This window comes from Papio anubis, chromosome 11 (assembly GCF_008728515.1).
Source record: "Papio anubis isolate 15944 chromosome 11, Panubis1.0, whole genome shotgun sequence".
Classification (NCBI taxonomy): Eukaryota; Metazoa; Chordata; class Mammalia; order Primates; family Cercopithecidae; genus Papio; species Papio anubis.
Window position 1 is genome coordinate 109,036,965 of NC_044986.1, and position 19,741 is coordinate 109,056,705.

General features: G+C 44.0%; 1 protein-coding gene across 1 annotated transcript in view; it reads left to right on the forward strand.

The window, feature by feature from the left end:
• CUBN (cubilin) overlaps nucleotides 1–19,741 on the forward strand; it is a 308,229-nt gene that overhangs the window by 116,202 nt on the left and 172,286 nt on the right. Inside the window, 1 exon segment of the mRNA XM_031652472.1 lies at nucleotides 371–521. Within this exon segment, the coding sequence (XP_031508332.1) occupies nucleotides 371–521 (151 nt within the window).

Below are 19,741 nucleotides of genomic sequence, written 5' to 3' on the forward strand. Positions count from 1 at the left end.
TAAAATATTTTAAAATTATATCTTACAATTATAATAGCTGCTATTCATTGAGCCCCGCTATGTGTTGTTAATATGTGAATGCCTACTATTTCCCTATTCTGAGCCTGAATTATACTTTGGACTTGATATGTTGACATAAAACCAAAAGTTACTAGTTGGGTTTCCAAATTTATTGGGCTTAGGAAGCAGATCCATCTCTAAAACCCTCTCTATGCAATTTTCAATTTTTAATTCTTACGTTGAGTTCTGTGTACTCGACCCACCTCAGCAGATTTATCTCAGGAACAGCTTTTGCTACTTGGGTAGACTTGGCTTTTTCCATCCAACAAACCATGTGTTTTTACATGGGGAAGTTTCTCTTCTATTTCAGCTCTATGATGGACCACGGCGAATGGGACGCTACTGTGGAGTAGACCTGCCCCCTCCAGGGAGTACTACAAGCTCCAAGCTTCAAGTACTGCTCCTTACAGATGGGGTTGGCCGCCATGAGAAAGGATTTCAGATGCAGTGGTTTGTTTATGGTAAGCCGGGTGCTGATCTCAGTTGTATTTGCAGTTGCTATTTGACCAATAATTTTTTCTTTCTCAGTTCCAAACTTAGAAACAATACCATGAACAAATAATGGAACCCAGGTAGTAATCTCATGCAAGAGTTTAAGAAATATACTTAGACACTGATGGAACTTGGAGAGTTAAGTCTGTTAGGATTAAGAAAGGAAGTGACATCAAAGTGGAAAGAATTTGGTTACTTGTATTAATTGTAGGTGTAGTAATAAATTACCTTAGATAAAGAAAGAAGCAGAATGAAGTTTCTAGGGATGAAGAGTTGAACCTGGGTATAGCAAGTTAACTGCAAGGTGGGGTGGGAGTATCTCAGGTGCAATGGAATAGAAGGAGATTTAAGGCTCACCTTGACGTTAAGCAGAGAAGGGATAGGGATAGATGAGAAAGAATGAAAGTCAGTCAGACAGGGATGGGGAAAAGGAAGGGGCAGGGTTGGCCTGAGAGGAGGAGGATTTGAGCTGAGATGCACAAAGCCAGGGGCATGTGTTGTACTTGTCAAACAGGAAGGGGCATATCTGGATCCCACCTACAAATTGGTGGTTCAGGAAGCAGATAGGGATCATCATTCCTCTGAAGATGGAAGGTCTCCTTTAACAAGAGGTCTGAAATTACTACAAATCTCAGGTGGGCCAATCTGCAAGTGGAGAGCCCCAGAGCAGTGGTTCCCAAAATGTGGTCCCTAGAGAGAGCATCAGTGTTACCTGGAACCTGTTAAAAATTCAAATTCTTGGGCCCCATCCCAGGCCTACAGAATCACAAACTCTGAAGTGGGTCCCAATAATCTGTGTCTTAACTGGTCTCCCTGGTGATTAAAGTTTGGAAACTACTGACAGGTGAAGCCAGCTGAGCTTCTGGGTGGGGTGGAGACTTGGAGAACTTTTCTGTCTAGCTAAAAGTTTGTAAATGCGCCAATCAGCTCTCTGTGTCTAGCTAAAGGTTTGTAAATGCACCAATCAGCACTCTGTAAAAACACACCAATCAGTGCTCTGTGTCTAGCTAACTGTTTGTAAATGCACCAATCAGCACTCTATAAAAACAGACCAATTAGTGCTCTATAAAATGGACCAATCAGTGCTCTCTGTCTAGCTAAATGTTTGTAAATGCACCAATCAGCACTCTATAAAAACAGACCAATTAGTGCTCTATAAAATGGACCAATCAGTGCTCTGTAAAATGGACCAATCGGTGCTCTGTAAAATGGACCAATCAGCAGGACATGGGTGGGGCCTAATAAGGGAATAAAAGCTGGTCACCTGAGCCAGCAGCGGCAACCCGCTGGGGTCCCCTTCTACACTGTGGAAGCTTTGTTCTTTTGCTCTTCACAATAAATCTTGCTGCTGCTCACTCTTTGGGTCCGCACTACCTTTGTGAGCTGTAACACTCACTGCGAAGGTCTGTGACTTCACTCCTGAAGTCAGTGAGACCACAAACCCACCAGAAGGAAGAAACTGCGGACACATCTGAACATCCGAACAAACTAACTCTGGACACACCATCTTTAAGAACTGTAACACTCACCGTGAGGGTTCGCGACTTCATTCTTGAAGTCAGCGAGACCAAGAACCCACTGGAAGGAATAAATTCCGGACACATTTTGGCGACCCAGATGGGACAATCACCAAGCGGTGAGTACCATCGGACCCCTTTCGCTTGCTAGTCTGTCCTATTTTTCCTTAGAATTTGGGGGCTAAATACCAGGCACCTGTCAGTCAGTTAAAAGCAACTAGCACGGCTGCTGGACTAAAGACATGGGTGTCAGACTTTCTGGGAAAGGGCTCTAAACAACCCCTAACTCTTCAGAGTTGGGAGCTTTGCTTGGCCTGGAACCAGCTTCCGCTTTTTCTGTACTTCTGGGCTGAGCCGAGGGTTGACAGAGAGGAAGGCCATTCAGCTCCAGGGTCCCAACAAGTTGGTTGACCCTGTGGCCATGAGTGGAACTCGCAAAGTCATGTCGCCCAAACAAGACTTGTCCATCTATCCTATCTATCCTGACCCTTGCCTCCTGGGTCCTAATGCCTGTCAGACAAACTTCCTCTCGTTGCTCTTCTCCAAGGCTAGTCCCGCTTCTAAAAACCACTCCCTGTCTCTTGTGCTTTTCTAGTTTCTCCTGTAAGAATGGTTTCTAGTATAAACTCCAGGACTCTGTTACCTTCTTTAGGCACCAGTCAGAAAGACATAATTTTTGCTGAAAGCCCCATTGTAGTGGGGACTATCTGGAATTTTAGGATCCCTCCTCAGACAAGCAGGCCTAACAAAAGCTATTGCTGAAGCTAGGATATGGGGAGCCTCAGAAATTGTATCCTTCCTATTCATATAAGTGAAGACAAAAGGCATCACTCTTCCAACTCTGGAGATCCCTTCCCTCCCTCAGGGTATGGCCCTCCACTTCATTTTTAGGGCATAACATCTTTATAGGACACAGGTGAGGTCCCAGTACTAACAGGAGAATGTTAGGACTCTAACAGGTTTTCGAGAATGTGTCAGTAAGGGCCACTAAACCTGATTTTTCTCAGTCCTCCTTCTGGTCTAGGAGGACAGGCAAGGGTGCAGGTTTTTGAGAATGCATCAGTGAGGGCCACTAAATCCGACCTTCCTCAGTCCTCCTTGTGGTCTAGGAGGAAAATTAGTGTTTCTGGTGCTGTGTCAGTGAGTGCAACTATTCTAATCAGCAGGGTCCAGGGACCACTGCAGGTTCTTGGGCAGGGAGAAAAACAAACCAAACCAAAACCGCGGGTGGTTTTGTCTTTCAGATGGGAAACAGTCAGGCATCAACAGGCTCACCCTTGAAATGCATCCTAAGCCATTGGGACCAATTTGACCTGCAAACCCTGAAAAAGAGGCAGCTCATTTTTTTTCTCCACTATGGCCTGGCCCCAGTATTCCCCCTCTGATGGGGAAAAATGGCCACCAGAAGGAAGTATACATTACAATACTATCCTGCAGCTTGACCTTTTCTGTAAGAGGGAAGGCAAACGAAGTGAAATACCTAAAGTCCAAGCTTTCTTTTCATTGAAGGAGAATACACAACTTGCAAAACTTGCAATTTACATCCCACAGGAGGACCTTTCAGCTTACCCCCATATCCTAGCCTCCCTATTGCTCCCCTTCCTATTAATGATAAGCCTCCTCTAATCTCCCCTGCCCAGAAGGAAATAAGCAAAGAAATCTCCACGGGACCACAAAATCCCCCAGGCTATCAGTTATGTCCCCTTCAAGCTGTAGGGGGAGGGGAATTTGGCCCAACCCGGGTACATGTCCCCTTCTCCCTCTGATTTAAAGCAGATCAAGGCAGACCTGGGGAAGTTTTCAGATGATCCTGATAGGTACATAGATGTCCTAGAGGATCTAGGGCAAACCTTTGATCTCACTTGGAGAGACATCATGCTATTGTCAGATCAAACCCTGGCCTTTAATGAAAAGAATGCGGCTTTAGCTGCAGCCTGAGAGTTTGGAGATACCTGGTATCTTAGTCAAGTAAATGATAGAATGTCAGCCAAAGAAAGGGACAAATTCCCTAGTGGTCAACAAGCCATCTCCAGTATGGATCACCACTGGGACCTCGACTCAGATCATGGGGACTGGAGTCGTCAACATCTGCTAACCTGTGTTCTAGAAGGACTAAGGAGAATTAGGAAAAATACATGAATTATTCAATGATGTCCACCATAAGTCAGGGAAAGGAAGAAAATCCTTCTGCCTTCCTCAAGCAGCTACGGGAGGCCTTAAGAAAATATACTTCCCTGTCACCCGACTCACTCAAGGGTCAACTGATCCTAAAAGATAAGTTTATTACCCAATCAGCTGCAGATATCAGGAGAAAGCTCCAAAAATGAGCCCTCGGCCCTGAACAAAATCTGGAGGCATTGTTAAACTGGTAACCTCGGTGTTCTATAATAGGGACCAAGAGGAACAGGCCCAAAAGGAAAAGTGAGATCAGAGAAAGGCCGCAGCCTTAGTCATGGCCCTCAGACAAACAAACCTTGGTGATTCAGAAAGGACAAAAATGGAGCAGACCAATCACCTGGGAGGGCTTGTTATCAAGGTGGTTTACAAGGACACTTTAAAAAAGATTGTCCAACAAGAAACAAGCTGCCCCCTTGTCCATGTCCATGATGCCAAGGTAATCACTGGAAGGTGCACTGCTCCAGAGTGCAATGGTTCTCTGGGCCAGAAGCCCCCAACCAGATGATCGAACAACAGGACTGAGGGTGCCCGGGGCAAGCACCTGCTCATGTCATCACCCTCACTGAGCCCCGAGTACATTTAACCATTGAGGGCCAGGAAATTGACTTCCTCCTGGACACTGGCATGGCCTTCTCAGTGTTAATTTCCTGTCCTGGACGACTGTCCTCAAGGTCCGTTACCATCCAAGGAATCCTGGGACAGCCTGTAACCAGGTATTTCTCCCACCTCTTCAGTTGTAATTGGGAGACTTTGCTCTTTTCACGTGCCTTTCTTGTTATGCCTGAAAGTCCCACACCCTTATTAGGGAAGGATATATTAGCCAAAACTGGAGCTATTATCTACATGAATATGGGGAATAAGTTACCCATTTGTTGTTCCCTACTCAAGGAGGGAATCAACCCTGAAGTCTGGGCATTGGAAGGACAATTTGGAAGAGCAAAAAATGCCCACCCAGTCCAAAATCAGGCTAAGAGACCCACCACTTTTCCTTATCAAAGGCAATATCCCTTAAGGCCTGAAGCTCAAAAAGGATTATAGGATATTGTTAAACATTTAAAAGCTCAAGGCTTAGTAAGGAAATGCAGCAGTCCCTGCAACACCCCAATTCTAGGAGTACAAAACCAAACGGTCAGTGGAGACTAGTGCAAGATCTTAGACTCATCAATGAGGCAGTAATTCCTCTATATCCAGTTGTATCCAACCCCTATACCCTGCTCTCTCAAATACCCGAGGAAGCAGAATGGTTCACAGTTCTGGACCTCAAGGATGCCTTCTTCTGTATTCCCTTTTACTCTGACTCCCAGTTTTCTCTTTGCTTTTGAGGATCCCACAGACTACATGTCCCAACTTACATGGATGGTCTTGCCTCAAGGGTTTAGGGATAGCCCTCATCTGTTTGGTCAGGCACTGGCCCAAGATCTAGGCCACTTCTCAAGTCCAGGCACTCTGGTCCTTCAGTATGTGGATGATTTACTTTTGGCTACCAGTTTGGAAGCCTCATGCCAGCAGGCTACTCTAGGTTTCTTGAACTTTCTAGCTAATCAAGGGTACAAGGCGTCTAGGTCAAAGGCCCAGCTTTGCCTACAGCAGGTCAAATATCCAGGCCTAATCTTAGCCAGAGGGACCAAGGCCTTCAGCAAGGAACGAATACGGCCTATACTGGCTTATCCTTGCCCTAAGACATTAAAACAGTTGTGGGGGTTCCTTGGAATCACTGGCTTTTGCTGACTGTGGATCCCCAGGTACAGCAAGATAGCCAGGCCCCTCTATACTCTAATCAAGGCTACCCAGAGGGCAAATACTCATTCTAGTAGAGTGGGAACCAGGGGCAGAAACAGCCTTCAAAACCTTAAAGCAGGCCCTAGTACAAGCTCCAGCTTTAAGCCTTTACACAGGACAAAACTTTTCTTTATACGTCACAGAGAGAGCAGGGATAGCTCTTGGGGTTCTTACTCAGACTCATGGGACAACCCCACAACCAGTGGCATACCTAAGTGAGGAAACTGATGTAGTAGCAAAAGGTTGGTCCCACTGTTTACAGGTAGTTGTGGCGGTGGCCGTCTTAGTGTCAGAGGCTATCAGAATAATACAAGGAAAGGATCTCACTGTCTGGACTACTCATGATGTAAATGGCAAAGTTGGTGCCAAAGGAAGTTTATGGCTATCAGACAACTGCCTACCTAGATACCAGGCACTACTCCTTGAGGGACCGGTGCTTCAGATATGTACATCCATGGCCCTCAACCCTGCCACTTTTCTCCCAGAGGATGGGGAACCAATTGAGCATGACTGCCACCAAATTATAGTCCAGACTTATGCTGCCCAAGATGATGTCTTAGAAGTCCCCTTAGCTAATCCTGACCTTAACCTATATACTGATGAAAGTTCATTTGTGGAGAATGGGATACGAAGGGCAGGTTATGCCATAGTTAGTGATGTAACCATGCTTGAAAGTAAGCCTCTTCCCCCAGGGAACTAGTGGCACTTACTCAGGCCTTAGAACTGGGAAAGAGAAAAAGAATAAATATGTATACAGATAGCAAGTATGCTTATCTAATCCTACATGCCCATGCTGCAATATGGAAAGAAAGGGAGTTCGTAACCCCTGGGGGAACCCCCATTAAATACGACAAGGAAATCATGGAGTTATTGCACTCAGTGCAAAAACCCAAGGAGGTGGCAGTCTTACACTGCCAAAGCCATCAAAAAGGGGAAGGAGAGGGGAGAACAGCAGTATAAGTGGCTGGCAGAGGCAGGGAAAGACCAGCAGAAAGGAAAAAGAGAGAGACAGAGGAAGAGACAGACAAAGAGGGAGTCAGAGAGAAAGTCAGAGAAAGAAAGAGAAGGAGATAGAGAGGAAGAGACAGACAGAAAGTCAAAGAGAGAGAGAGAGGAAGAGAAAGATAGGAAGTCAAAAGAAGGAGACAGAGAGGAAGAGACAAAGAAAGTCAGAGAGAGACAGAGAGAGGAAGAGACAGACAGAAAGTCAAAGAGAGGAGGAAAGAGAGGAAGACACAAAGGAGTCAAAGAGAGAAAGAGATAGAAGTAGTAAAGAAAAAAACAGTGTACCATGTTCCTTTAAAAGTCAGGATACATTTAAAACCTGTAATTGATAATTGAAGGTCTTCTCTGTAACCCTATAACACTCCAATACTATCTTGTTGTCAGTGTAAACAAGGGCAGAGCCGAAAACACTGAGGCCACTGACAACTGGTAGCCTTCCTATCAAAAATCCTTAACTCAGCAGGTTTCCTAACAGGGGATCTAAATCTTAATTACCATACAAAAGTCCAACCAGACATAGGAGGAACTCCCTTCAGCACAGGAGGATAGATGGTTCCTCCCAGGTGTTTAAGGAAAAAGACACAGTGGGTGTTCAGGAAACTCTTATAGAAGCAGAGTTAGGAAAATTACCTAATAACTGGTCTGCTCAAACATGGGAGTTGTTTGCACTCAGCCAAATCTTAAAGTACTTACAGAATCAGGAAGGAGTCATCTATACCAATTCTAAGTTAATATGGATGGAATGAGGTTTTATTAATAGCAAAGAAAAATTAAAATCCCAAGCTTACAAAGGTTTTCTACTAAAGTTTGCTAAAAGTTAACAGTGTAACAAGCATTATCCTACTCCCACACACTCTCAAAGGATTTCTCAGTTTGCAAGAAATAACAAAATCTATCCAATAAGGATAGTAACTACAATCCCAAATAGACTGTGGCAGCAGTCACTCTCCAAAACTGCCGAGGCCTAGACCATCCTCACTGCCGAGAAAGGAGGACTTTGCACCTTCTTAGGGAAAGAGTGTTGCTTTTACACTAACCAGTCCAGGATAGTACGAGATGCCACCCAACGTTTACAGGAAAAGGCTTCTGATATCAGACAATGCCTTTCAAACTCTTACATCAACCTCTGGAGTTGGGTAACATGACTTCTCCCTTTTCTAGGTCCTGTGGCCGCCATCTTGCTATTACTTGCCTTCAGGCTCTGTATTTTTAACCTCCTTGTCAAATTTATTTCCTCTAGAATCAAGGCCATCAAGCTACAGATAGTCTTACAAATGGAACCCCAAATGAGCTCAACTAACAACTTCTACTGAGGACCCCTGGACCGACCCACTGGCCCTTTCACTGGTATAAAGAGTTCCCCTCTGGAGGACACTACAACTGCAGGGCCCCTTCGTTGCCCCTATCCAGCAGGAAGTAGCTAGAGCAGTCATTGCCCAATTCCCAGTGGCAGTTGGGGTGTCCTTTTTAGAGGGGGGATTGAGAGGTGAAGTCGACTGAGCTTCTGGGTCGGATGGCGACTTGGGGAACTTTTCTGTCTAGCTAAAGGTTTGTAAATGCACCAATCAGCACTCTGTGTCTAGCTAAAGGTTTGTAAATACACCAATCAGCACTCTGTAAAAACACACCAATCAGCACTCTGTGTCTTAACTAAAGGTTTGTAAACGCACCAATCAGCACTCTGTAAAATGAACCAATCAGCACTCTGTAAAATGGACCACTCAGTAGGACATGGGCGGGGCCAAATAAGGGAATAAAAGCTGGCCACCCGAGCCAGCAGCGGCAACCCGCTTAAGTCCCCTTCCACTCTGTGGAAGCTTTTTGCTTTTGCTCTTCACAATAAATCTTGCTGCTGCTCACTCTTTGGGTCCACACTACCTTTATGAGCTGTAACAGTCACTGTGAAGGTCTGTGGCTTCACTCCTGAAGTCAGCGAGACCACGAACCCACCAGGAGGAACAAACAACTCCGCACCATCTTTAAGAGCTGTAACACTCACTGTGAAGGTCTGTGACTTCACTCCTAAAGTCAGCAAGACCATGAACCCATTGGAAGGAAGAAACTGTGGACACATCTGAACATCTGAACAAACAAACTCCGGATGCACCAGCTTTAAGAACTGTAACATTCACCGCAAGGGTCCGTGGCTTCATTCTTGAAGTCAGCAAGACCAAGAACCCACCAGAAGGAATAAATTCCGGACACACTACTGTCTTACAGTGATCTATCCCTGGAATGTGTAGTCCTTGTGGGTCTCATAGCAGTAGTTCTCAACCACGATGCTAGAGCTCATTGGTGTATTTCAATCAACTGGAAAGAAAAGTGGAGTTGCAAGATTATACCAGGAATCAAGCATAGCCATCTAAGCTGTGGCCCTACTGTCAAAATCAGGGCTGAGCTCTAGCTGAGCACACATGAATGTGTGCAGTGGTTGACTCTTAAGGTTGTTCACATTCTGGTGCACTCATTATGTGAATGTCAGAGCTACATATAACTGAATAGCCCTATTATACACTTAGGAGAGCTGGGTGTTCTGAGATTATAAACTGGGCTCTGAATGCATTTCTGTTAAAATATGTGTGGGGCTTTCAGTATTTAAAAATAGTCAGTGGTCATCCACAGAGCTACTTGCAGCTTGAAACGTACATTATGAATTCCCAAAGTAAATGAGTTGTGATAATTAATCTTGTAGAAGTCCTGGACCTTCCTCTTCATCAGGTGAGTGGATATTTATTTATTTATTTATTTATTGAGATAGGATCTCACTCTGTCATCCAAACTGGAGTGCAGTGGTCTGATCATAGCTCACTGGAGACTTGAGCTCTGAGGCTTAAGTGATTCTCTCACCTCAGCCTCTTGAGTAGCTGGGACTATAGGTGTGTACCACCGCACCTGGCATTTTTTTAAATTTTTAGTAGAGTTGAGGTCTTGCTATGTTGCCCAGGCTGATCTTGAACTTCTGAGCTCAAGCAATCCTCCTGCCTTGGCCTCCCAAAATGCTGGGATTACAGGCGTGAGCCACTGCATCTGGCCCAAGTGGGTGAATTCAACCTAAGTCAACTCATTGATCCATTAAATGCAGGGATTTGATTGATTCATCTCTATAATACAGATCATCTGTAGTATTACATGATTCTAACTAGAGACAGTGTGAAAAGAGACAGAAAGGACAGGAGAATCTTGGGAAATGGCCCAGATTTTCAAGGGCTGGGACATTCTCCAGAGCATACATGCTTCCCAGATGCTCCTGTGCACATGAACCCTGGGGATGTTGTTGGATAGAGGATGGCAAGGCCCATGAATCTGCATTTCTAATGAGCTCCGAGGTAATGCTGCTGGTGCTGCTCTGTGGACCACTCTGAGGAACAAGGTGAGAGCAAGTGTTGAGACTGGAGGAATGAGATCGTAGACAGTATCCCTAGGGACTGGAGAAACCTTCTGAGATGTTGAAAGGGCACATTGTACTGTTTGTTTTAATGACAGTAGGATAATGGCAAGATCTAAAGCAGAGAGAACTTTCCCCCAGGCACAGAAGTGTAGAAGGTAAGAAATGCTAACCAGGAAGCCTGGGCTCAGGGTGCTGGAGTGTGTTCTCAGCCCTAGATGCACCATTGGAATGGTCTGGGAGTTTTAAAAAGTGCCCATGCCTGGGTTCCAGTCTCCAGAGATAGGATTCAATTGGCCTGCCATGGGGCCCTGACTATTGCTAATTTCTAAATGCTCCTTAAGTGATTCATCCATACAGTCAGGATGGAGAGTTTGTGGGGGCAGTGATTTTGCTGATTACTTTCTCCTAGGTGGCTACTTCCTCTCCCCTCCAGACTGTTCTAGCCTTACTAACCCAAGGCCACTCTAAGGAGCTTGATTGAATGGTCATTGCAGGCTGCGCTCAGATTACTGTATCAATGGGCTCTTCTGGCCAACATGCTAAATCTTCTGATGAAAGCTCTGAGTTTTATGTTGGGAACATTTTTTTCTACCAGTTCTACTTGGAATCTGTCTTCCTTTGGGAAAGTCAAAGGCACTCTCTGTCTATTCTCCTTTCCTGTTTACTATTTCAAAACTTTCTCCCAGTTGCTGGAAACTCGGAGCCAGAATTATGCAACAAAATGTTGCCAGTTAAATGTTTTTTTAACTCTGTTTTGCTCCCAATATGTAAATTATACTTGGGAAGAACTTTCTGGAAAGGAATTTTTAGTCATTTAGATATACGCAAAATTGATTATAATATTCTATAGGTATGCAATACCATGGTACACAGAGTTTAATACTCTGCATCTGAAGTAAGTCTTTAGTTTGAGATAACCTGAGAAGGGGAGCCCACAGAGAGGGCGAGCTCTTCCGTCGGAGAGGTCCCACCATTTTTGATCCATTGGAGGTGAATACAAGAGGTAAATCGTGAGGTATCATTCACGCATTTGTTCATTCCACAGACACTAAGGATGGTACTGAGCTGAGATGGGGAACGCAGAGTGACTCAGACCAGCAGGCTTGGTTCCTACTCTCACAGAGCTAGGCTAGGTGGGAGAAGCTGACATCACACAAAAACACATTTAAATAAATAGAAAATCAAAACCGTGAGTAGTGCCAAGTGGGCACACACAGGGCATCTGTCCTGGGCCTGGCAGGAGGTCAGGGATGATCTCCATGCAAATGAGACCTCTGAACCAAAACCTAAAAAATAAGCAGGAGTTAACTAGGCAAGCAGGAGAAGGAAGACCCTGTGACAGGAGGGAGCAGGAAGAGCCCGAGGGACCTGAGAAGTCAAGAGGCTGGAACTGAGTCCAGGAGGAACAGCGCTGCCAAGGCGCTGCAGAGCTAAGCATATAATGTGGCTAAGCACACATACAGGCAGGGATTCTGCAGCCATGGGGCCAAAATAAATTTAAAAATTACTCTCAATGCTCAAGGTACACACACACCATACACACATACACACACGGTCAGGGACTCTGCAGCCATGGGGCTAAAAAAATGTAACAATTTCAATGCTCAAGAGACACACCACACACACACACAAACGGGCAGGGACTCAACAGCCATGGGGCTAAATAAATGTAAAAATTACTCTCAGTGCTCAAGACACACACACAGCTCTCACACACACACACACATTTGGGCAGGGACTCAGCAGCTATGGAGCTAAATAAATGTAAACATTACTCTCAATGCTCAAGTGTAATTGTACTTTTTTTTTTTTGAGATGTCATTCTGTTTCCCAGGCTAGAGTGCAGTGATGCGATCTCAGCTCACTGCAGCCTCAACTTTTTGTGATCAGGTGATCCTCCCTCCTCATCCTCTTGAGTAGCTGGGACTATAGGGGTGTACCACTATACCCAGTTAACTTGTAATTTTTGTAGAGATAGGGTGTCTCTGTTTTCCAGGCTGGTCTCAAACTCCTGGGCTCAAGCAGTTTGCCCGCCTCGGCTTCCCAAAATGCTGGGATTACAGGCATGAGCCACTGAGCTGGTGATAATATTCTTAAATGCATTTGTGTGAGTGTGTGTAACATGTCAGAAGGAAAAGAATTAGGCTTCTCTCAGCACTGCCCCGCAAGGGCTGTTCTCAGAATCAGGTGGAGGGCTCAGGACAGCCCCCCTGACGCTGGCCCTGGAGTTGCTCTTCCTGCCCTGGCCAGGTCAAGTGGCTTTAAACTCCTACCCTCTATTCCTCAGAATCCTATCACCTTGCAGGCCCTTCCCCCCACCGCAGGCTCCCCTCTGACTCTTTTCTAAACTGTGCAGTACGATCTCCAGACACCAGGCAGAGAATTCAAACTCGGCAGTGACATTGTCTCCTGAGCACTGCTTCTGAGGAAGAGTTCCTACACACTACATTCATTTCCCCAATTCATGCATAAGTGCATTTACAAAATATGCTGCTTTGTGAATGACACAAACCTTCTATTGGCTTTAAGAAAACGGATCTACAACCAGGCTTTATTTGTGGGCTCTTCCTGAACGTGGCCCTGTAGACATGAGACGAAGTAACATTGCAGGGCCTTTTATGCGGGTCCTCAAAGAGGGCCCCACCCTGGAAATAAAGAAATGGCCACAGTCGCCCTGTCTCTCTAATCAGTTCATGGTATTCAGCTTTGACAGCATTGTCCAGAGGCTGAATTCAGCCTTGGGGGCCTCCGTCTGGGTTGCGGGGGGAGGGCCTGGGGGGTAGGGGTGGGGAATACAGAAGTTTCCGCAGGCTGTGTGAAAAGCAGCCTCCCAGCCAGCTGCACAGACCCCCTCGCCTCTTCTGGTCGTTGCTCCCAGAGGCCTTCTTTCACTTAGTGATGGAATCCAGCATACAAACAAGGTCAAGGAGCTTTGTGAGCGAGAGAGTGACATTTGCAAAGGGAGCGAACCCTTCAGCTGGGAGCTCGCGGGGGCAGGACTAAGGGGCATGTGATCAGGAGGTGATGTCACCCAGGATTTCCACAAAGGAAAACGTGGCCTTTTCTTTGGGAAGATAGATGACATCAGCCTCTCAAATGGGGGCTGGGTCCATTTTATCTTCCTTTTAGCTATTAATGAGATTTCTGAAGCCTTGAGAAGTTTCAGAAATTAGTTTGAAGAGAACATTTTAAAAACCATGTCAAGATCTTTTATGACTGGCTCGGTTTGGATGTAAGCCAGTGCCTTCTTGACTACCTGTGGGCATGAAGCACTGTACCAAAGGGCTTTTAAAAAACATCCTTAGAGCACTGGCAGAAAACTGCCATGAGGTCAGCAGTGTTTCTCTTAAAGTTAGACCTTCGTTCCAGGTATCTTCTTTCAAATGGTCTTTCATTAGTCTTGGTTTATCACTGGTCTTTCAGGGGAATTCCTTCTCATTCAAAAATTTTATTCCTTTTGTGGCTTAGAGTACATGTAGTAGGATTTCTGGGAGGTTCACCCTTTGAAGACAAAGGTTTTATCTTTTGTAATTCTGTTATCCACTTGTCTTGTGTAAGAATGCCTTAGGGTGTGAGGGTGGGTAAGCTGGGCTATAGAAGATCGAGGCCCAGCCTATAATGAACAGGCAGCTACAACTGTGAATCATGTTAATTACATGATTATTTACATGTCAATTACACATAACCTCTGCAAGCAGATATTTTTTGAGAACAAGTTTTTCATTCATTCAGCCAACCAGCCAGCACATACTTTGGGCTTGGTGTCTGAATATAGACAGTATTAATTTGCTTGGGCTGTCATAACAAAAATGCCACAGACTGGGAGGTTCAAGCAACAGAAGTGTGCTGTCTCACAGTTCTGGAGGCTGGAAGTCCAAAGTCAAGGTGTCAGCAGGGTTGTTTTCTCCTGAGGCCTCTCTCCTTGGCTTGTGGATGCTGCCTTTTCCCTGTGTCCTCACATGGTGTTTTCTCTCTGTGTGTTCATCCTGATAGCTCTGTATGTCCAAATTTGCTCCTTACAAAGACACCAGTCAGATTGGATTAGAGTCCATTCAGCTCCATTTTAACTTAATCACCTCTTTTTAAAGGCCCTATCTCCAAAGACAGTCACATTCTGAGGTCTGGGAGTTAGAACTTCAATGTATGAATTTCGGCAGAGATACAATTCAGCCCAAAACAGAAAGGAAGCAGATCACATTCTTTTTTTTTTTTTTTGAGACGGAGTCTCGCTCTGTCGCCCGGGCTGGAGTGCAGTGGCCGGATCTCAGCTCACTGCAAGCTCCGCCTCCCGGGTTTACGCCATTCTCCTGCCTCAGCCTCCCAAGTAACTGGGACTACAGGCGCCCGCCATCTTGCCCGGCTAGTTTTTTTGTATTTTTTAGTAGAGACGGGGTTTCACCATGTTCGCCAGGATGGTCTCGATCTTCTGACCTCGTGATCCACCCGTCTCGGCCTCCCAAAGTGCTGGGATTACAGGCTTGAGCCACCGCGCCCGGCCCCAGATCACATTCTTGACTTTGGGGAGTTAGTCATCGAGTAGGCAAGGCAGGCAAACCAAGTGTAGAAATATATACATAATCCAGGACGCCATGGGAACGCAGAAAAAATAGCTAGGTCAGCCTGTGGGATTTCAAAGGACCCTCCAGGCAGCTTTGACATTTGAACTGAGTTTTAAAGAATGGGCAAGAATTGATCAGACAAATATCTGGGAGAGGAAAGCATTTCTAAGTAGAAGCAGCAAGGCATGAGGGTACAAAAGTTTTGCAAAGTGCAAGTCCTTCAGCTAGACCACACATTCTCTGCATTCTCCACTGGGGAAGTATCAACCCCAAGGAGGTAAAATTGGCTCTTGGTAGGGGGATTAAGAAATTCTTACTCTTTAATGTATAAAGCATAAAGATATACAGTACATAACAGATATACAATATACTTGTATTAAATTTTCATGGTTGAGAATTTGGAAAAAAATGTCTGAACAGTCTCCTCAGGGGGCTGATAATGAAGAAAAGGTGAGAAACACTAGGGAAAGGGAGTGATAGAAGTTGAGGCAGGACAGGTTATCAGAAACCAATTGATAAGAAACATTGCCAGAATTTGGATTTTATTCTGCCATCAGGGAAAGACCACCGAGGATTTTTAAGTGGGAAATTCAGTGATGCAAACACAAGTACACTTTAGAATAAGAGTTCTGGTAAGTAGAGGGACGCCTAAGAAGAGGAAGAGACTGAGAGTTTGAGTGACTCGTTAGGGGGCTATTATATCAGAGCAGGGAGAAAAGAAATGAGTAGTGGGTGAGGCAGTGTATTAAAGAGCTGTTTAGGGCCGGGCACAGTGGCTCACACCTGTAATCTCAGCACTTTGAGAGGCCAAGGTGGGTGGACCATGAGGTCAGGAGTTTGAGACTGGCCTGACCAACCCCATCTCTACTAAAAATACAAAAATTAGCCAGGTGTGGTGGTGCGTGCCTGTAATCCTAGCTACTCAGGAAGTTGAGGCAGGAGAATAGCTTGAATCTGGGAGGCAGAGGTTGCAGTGAGCCAAGATGGCAGATCTGATGGTGGAGTAGATGTGTGTCAGTCTGGGAGAGAGAAGAAGGAATCATGGACAGCTCCAGCTTTCCTGTGGTATATGATTTGACACATGTTGGTGCCATTATTCATAGATAGGAAATCCCAGAAAAAGACCATGTTTGGGGGAAAATTGTGAGCTCCGATTTGAACATGCTGCATTTGAGATGTTCAGGGGATGTATCCTTTCAGCAATGGCCGGTGTGAGTATAAAAATTAGGTGAGGATTTGGGCCAGAGAAAGAGACTTTGGAATAAACTATGTGTTGGTGAATTTGGATTGGGAGCATGATGAAATATATATCCAAAACTGTGCAAGGTATTTTTAGGCATATGAAAGAAATACCACGTTAGTCTTTGTCTTCAAGCTGTGCATGATCAGTTAGGAAGCAGGTGTAGAAAACTAACAGAAGTGCTGAACTGTAAGGTGCCTATTGCAAGGCTAGTAAGGAGGCTGGAAGTCACTGGGGAAAATCTTCACGGACTCTGTGAGATTTTAGAGCCCTTGAAGAATGATCAGGACAAGAATTGACAGATGGTGCCTGGATCAGCATGAGCAAAGAAAGAGATAGAAATAAGCCTGATGTAATGAAAACAATGGGGTATGAGGCTTCATAGACCTCCTGGGCTAGATTCTTTAAAACTCTCAAAGCCAGCCAGACAAGTGTGAACTTAATGTAGTAAGGAAAAGGGAACCACTGTTGTTTTAGATAGTGGAGTGGGAAATGTCAAGGGAGGAGATTACAGTTGGAGAAATCATAGATCACAGTGATAGAGGCAACCCCAGGGGACTATTCTGGGTCCTGGATACTGAGAGCGGGGAATAGAGGTCTGCAGAGCCAAGACAACTGACGATCAAAGGGGAGTAACATTCTGATAAATCCTCAGCAAAGACACTCAAGGGCTATGTGGCCAGTGCTGTGATAAATCCTGGCCCAGAAAATATTAGACCAATTGCCACATTCTCTCTTCCTAATAATTTCTTCAAAGTTATAACTTTGAAATACAGACTCATGATTACCTGAGTTTTCCAGTTTGAAAATGATTTTAGGAGTCTTTTTTGTTATTGAACAAGCAACTTTTGTTGAACAAAAAATTTTATTGAACAAAAAAATGTTGTTCAATTTAAAATTTTTATTATTGTATGTCCTTGATGCCACGTGGTGAAATAATTCACAACAATCTGGAAGTATGATGTTGGGCAATGGAAGTGATTTATGAATTGTGGTCAGCAAAGATTCTAGGGCAGGTTCACAGGGCTGAGCTGTGAATCACACTGTCTGGTTCTAATCTCAGGCGCAGACCTTTCTCTCCGTAGGTGATGAAATTGCTTTCACAGTGTCGCTTCCTGCTAGGCTGTGATAGACATAACGTCACACAGAGAGAAATGGTAAAGTACCCATCCATCCGCCTCCAAAGTAACCTCAAGAATGTGATGTCAGATAAAGAAATCCTGCTTGGTTTTGGTAAAAATTTAAGTAAAAGAGAAGCTTTTAAAAACAACCAGCTCTGTTTAAGTTAAGAGATATTTCCCTAAATGCTGACTGTTCTTTCTCTCACATTTATATATGCTATATCCCATCCTGCGTATGATGGCTTTTTCGGCCTATTTGATATTTTGGGCTTTTGACTTTGTGATAGTCTTAAAATATTTTTAAGCATGGAGACTGGAAATGAGTTCCATCTTAATGTGGAACCAAAGAACAGGTTTCTGCATTGTGATACTGAGTCTGATTTTTATTTATGACAAATTTTCACTTACATCTTTTCTGCAAAGAAATTCTTAATGGACGATGCTGATTTCTAAGAAATCTGTTCTAAATAACTCCTTGTTGTAAAGTTGGGATAATGACCAAGAAAATCCTGCAGTTCTTTTGGCCTTGACTTCAGAGCTTCTCCAGCAAGGTCCCAATGATCAGAGGCAGCATTAAAGCTAAGCATATGCAGACCTTTCAGAATGAGTGGAAAAGCTCACTCCTGACATTTCTACCTCCTTGACGACAGCAGTAAATACACATCCACACAGTTGACCTTCATCTCATGTTGGCTCTGAGTCTCTTCACCAGCAAGGGCCTCTCAGGAGTCTCGCCTCCCCATTCCCATGTCGCCACTGTTTGAAAAATTTGGAGTTCTATTTCTATTGCCACTCTTTGAAACCGTTATAAAAAGAAAAAAAAATAACCCTCAAACCACCATGACCTTCCCAAATCATAGATTGCACAATTTGTAATCACAGTCCTTGAGATCTGGGCCAAAGGAAGGGCTTTCTCGAAACTTCTGTTTGTGTTCTTGTTCCCTGGCAACAATATCCCAGATAGAGGAATGCATGTACTTTGCAGGGGATTCCACACTTTTTCGTATGACACAAAAACTGAAACCACACTTTTTTTTTTTCAGTTTCAAATATCATAGCAACCAAAAATGAAGTGTAAAACTGAGTTCTAAGCCAACTCAGAACAAATGTGACGTTCAGCGTAGAACCTGAATTTTTGTCCCCAGAGGTTTCTCTTTTTTGACTATTGACTTAAATGTTGCCATATTTGTCTCAAACATTACATATCCAAGGGCTTGTTTTGTGTGAATGCACTGTGTACTCAGAGAAACAGAGGAAGCAATGCCAGCAGCATTGTCTCACAAACAGAACAAATCTGGTGGAGGACAGTAACTACCACTTATAAGAGTTAGTAGAATTTGATAATCTGTAGATCAGTAATGACTATAATATACTTTGTCCCTGACATTTTATCCTTCCAATTTCACAGGCTACTCACATAATAGACTATTTTGACCCTGTGTACCAAAATAACGAAATTGAAGGAATACAGGATAAATAATATAGATTTTACCACCTAAATGTAATCTTAAATTTATCTGAAGACATTATGATAAAAATAAACTATATTGCCATATAAAGAGTGAATGAAAATATGATTAAATGCTTAGTGCATTGGTTTAATTGGCATCTCATTCACTATTACTGTTGTTGATGTTATCATTTTAAAACATGACTCAACATATGTAAATTAAAAATATGATCTCATGTCTCATCCCAATAATTCTCTGAAATGAGCATTATCATTCCCTTATTGTGGGTGAGAAAACTGAGGAAGGAACCTAAGAGAAGTTAAGTAATGTGTCCACACTCACGAATCCACCAAGCAATAGAATCAGAACACAAAACCCAGTGTGTAGTGTCAAACTCAAAGGCCATGTGATAAATAGCACCACGATGTCTGAAAGCAAATAATTTTTCCCCACAACTTTTTGTTGCAAAAAAAGATCAAATGATACCACAATGCAAAGAAGGTCAGAGCTTAGAGTAGGTAATTTTATAAATTCCTGTAATAATAAATATTTTTAAAGAGATATGTGCAGTTTTTCCCAAGTAAATGGTGATCTAGTTTCAAAGGCTTCCCACTAAATGATGCAATTCATTCTTTCTTCAGGTTCAAGTAGCAATAATATGTGGGTTGTAGTGGAGGGGTGCATTGCTTGGCAAAAAACAAGTTCCAAATAGCTAATGTTATTTGCAATCCTTAAACACAATTTCTGCTTTATTACTCATTTATAAAGTGCTGTTCTGGAGCTGCTATATGTTGCTGATGGAATTGACCGATCTGGGAGAAACCACGGAGATCATCTAGTCAGTTACCAAGGTTTAGTTACACAAAGTCGCTTACAAGAGGGAGAAGTTATATTAAAGTGAAGAGTGAAAGGGCAGCTGCCCCCGGAACAGCTTGGCCGGGCTGGGGTGGA